This window comes from Cynoglossus semilaevis, chromosome 14 (assembly GCF_000523025.1).
Source record: "Cynoglossus semilaevis isolate Cse_v1.0 chromosome 14, Cse_v1.0, whole genome shotgun sequence".
NCBI classification, from domain to species: Eukaryota; Metazoa; Chordata; class Actinopteri; order Pleuronectiformes; family Cynoglossidae; genus Cynoglossus; species Cynoglossus semilaevis.
The window spans coordinates 5674542-5677125 of record NC_024320.1 but is presented as its reverse complement, the minus strand read 5'-3'; the positions used below and the strand labels follow the sequence as shown (position 1 = coordinate 5677125).

At 42.3% G+C, this 2584-nt stretch overlaps 1 protein-coding gene across 1 annotated transcript; it reads right to left on the bottom strand.

Annotated features, from left to right (window-relative positions):
* stc1l (stanniocalcin 1, like) lies at window positions 1-2147 on the bottom strand. The gene is made up of 5 exons (XM_008324733.2): window positions 1879-2147; window positions 1298-1440; window positions 1100-1207; window positions 905-1008; window positions 1-676 (listed from the first exon to the last, which is right to left on the bottom strand). Exons 1-5 carry the CDS (start codon window positions 2003-2005, stop codon window positions 370-372), a joined length of 789 nt encoding a protein of 262 aa, XP_008322955.1. The 5' UTR covers window positions 2006-2147; the 3' UTR covers window positions 1-369.
* Between the last annotated feature and the right edge of the window lie 437 nt (window positions 2148-2584).

The following is a 2584-nucleotide window of genomic DNA, read 5'->3' as shown; positions in this document are numbered from 1 at the left end:
TCCTCATCTCATCATTTATTTCCATAAAACATCAACAGTGTCTTCATCTAAAGTTACAACTTTAGGACTAAAATACGTCTCCTCGCAGGAGTCAGACCCAGGTCCACGGCCAGCGTGGACCTCTGAGCTCCACACACACTCTACATTAAATTACAACTGCTTCATAAATTAACTTCTTTAAGAAAATAAATATCAAATCTTAGTTTTACTGTAACAGGCCTCGATGTTCTAGTTGTCACTTCTTTGGTATTGGTTTGAAAAATGGACCGAAGACAAGTCAAACTTTAAATGTCATCTACGTCAGTGGGAAATCACAGCTCCATACATTCTGATCATCTGAGGTGTTTGGGTCAGGTTCAGGTCCAATCCCTACTTCTCTGACTCAGTCTGGACCTGGTCCTGCATCTGCTCGTCCACAGACCTGCGGGCGAACAGGTGGGTGTCGTCTCGTCCTATGAAGCTGGGCTGGACGTTGAAGACGGGCATGTTCCTCCAGCTGGCGGGGTTGTTGTAGACGGAGGCAGGGACAGGAGAACCAGAGGAGCAGGGTTTGTTCTGCACCAGCTGCAGGAAGGTCTCCATGTCAGGGCCCAGCCGGGCCACAACACCTGCCCTCACTGCTGCCACCGTCTGGTCATCACAGGACTGCAGGGTCTGCAGCAGAGTGCTGTAATATCTACCAGACAAATGCACAGAAGAAGACAGAGAGGTTGGAGAAGAAACAGGTTTGGACCAAGGACCAGGGAAAGTACCAGAACCTTAACTCTTGCTCCTCAAGAACCAGGTACCATATGTGATTTGTTTTTGTAATGTGCTCTGCAGAAAGTAGTACAAGTAACCAGCAACAGGACAGAGAACTGTGTGTTTGATTTCTCATGATTATGTGTGTGTGTGTGTGTGTTACCTGTTGGGAAAGTGGGTTGGCATCTGCACCACCTCTCCAATAGCGTCAGGGTTGGTGCGGGCCACGGTGCAGATGTCAAAGCGGGTGTAACACTCCTCTTGTACCTGTCGTTAAAATCATTTTAAAGAACACACTGTAAACAATGAAGCCAAAACAGATGTAGGGGGAACGAACACTTGTGATTGGTTCCCAGACCTCAGCGATCATCCTCTGGAAGATGTTGCAGCGACGGATGGTGTGTTGGACCTTGGCTGCGATCGCCTGAGAGACGCACTGGAGACTCTTCTTCACAAAAGTCTTCCCCTGGAGACAGATGTGAGACAGAGGTACAGAGTGAGACAGGTGAAGAGAGGAAGACAGATAGATAATGGACAGACGGACAGAGAGACAGACCTCCGTGTTGAAGGTAGCTGCTGTGTGCAGGAAGAGTTCACAGATTTCATGCATGCCGTCAGTGTCACAGGTGGAGTTCTCCAGACAGGAGAAGAATCCACAGCCAACTCCCACAGAACTCTTTAAACATCTGGCTACGTCCGCTGTAAAAAAAAAAAAAAACCCACACAAAATGGTTAGAGATTTGAAGTAAATACTTTTAAAACACTGAAGATTTAACATGTGTTTAGAATTATACTAAGAAAGTTAAATTGTATTTTATTCAACCAGAACGTTTATAGTCAAATGTCAAATGTTTGGCCAGAAACAAGTGAACAGAGAAAAACAAACAAATAGTAAACATAAGAAAACAACTCAAAATAATCTAAAACAAAGATTTCATTTGAAAACAGTCATAAAAATGTAGAAGTTGAAAATGTAAATAAATTGACTGAAGTTAGCTCAGAAAGCCTCAATGTAGCATTAGCTACCTTAACACAAAATAAGGGTAAATAAAATAAAAGTAACAAAGTATTAGCCCAAAAATAATAAAAATCCAAGCTTTTGTTCACAGCTGGTGGTGAAGGTTCTACTCTGCTCACCTGGACTGTTGGAGGAGAACCGAGCTCTGCGAGGAGCAGCCTCCTCCGGCAGCATCTGGACGGTGAAGCTGAGGATGGAGGGGAGCACGAGGAGGAGGAGGAAACAGGAGGAGCCTGGAGGAAGCATAATGGAGGTGATGAAGAGGAGGCTGAGGTTCTGAGTGAGTCTCTGTGGTTCTGGTGCCGTGTCTGAGCCTCAAACCTCTGCTGGTATTTATACACACAGAGGAGCAGCAGACACTGGCCAATCAGACGCACACGCACACACACACACACACACACACACACAGAGCTGATGTTTTATTCATGGCTGAGTTAACTTTTCTTTCCACACGACTTTTCCAAACAACAGGAAACTGAACTGATAAGAACTTTTCTACATTTTTTTGAGCATTTTTATTAAAGTAAAGCATATATATATATATATATATATATGCTTTACTTTAATTAACACTACTGTTTGAGTTTCAGGTTACATTTTTTTGTTACATATTTTTTCTAATTTTCTTATTGGTGAAACCATAACTTTAATGGCATGAAGTCCCTTTCAAAATAAAGGTATTTCTTAAAATGTAATTTACCAAGGTCCGTCATGTTTGGAGAGTAATAACTTTAAATATTTTTTTTACAAAATTAAGATAAATTAGGTTAAATACTGTGTGTGCGTCTGTGTTTTTTTTTTTTTTTAATTGGGCAGTCTAAAAAT

What these genes read in the sequence shown, in the direction of transcription:
- stc1l (XM_008324733.2), bottom strand. Translation starts at nt 2,005, where the DNA reads ATGCTTCCTCCAGGCTCCTCCTGTTTCCTCCTCCTCCTCGTGCTCCCC. An exon ending in GTTCTCCTCCAACAGTCCAG is followed by an intron (nt 1,441 to 1,878) that starts GTGAGCAGAGTA and finishes TTTTTTTTACAG; the next exon opens with CGGACGTAGCCAGATGTTTA. An exon ending in CCAACCCACTTTCCCAACAG is followed by an intron (nt 677 to 904) that starts GTAACACACACA and finishes TTTGTCTGGTAG; the next exon opens with ATATTACAGCACTCTGCTGC.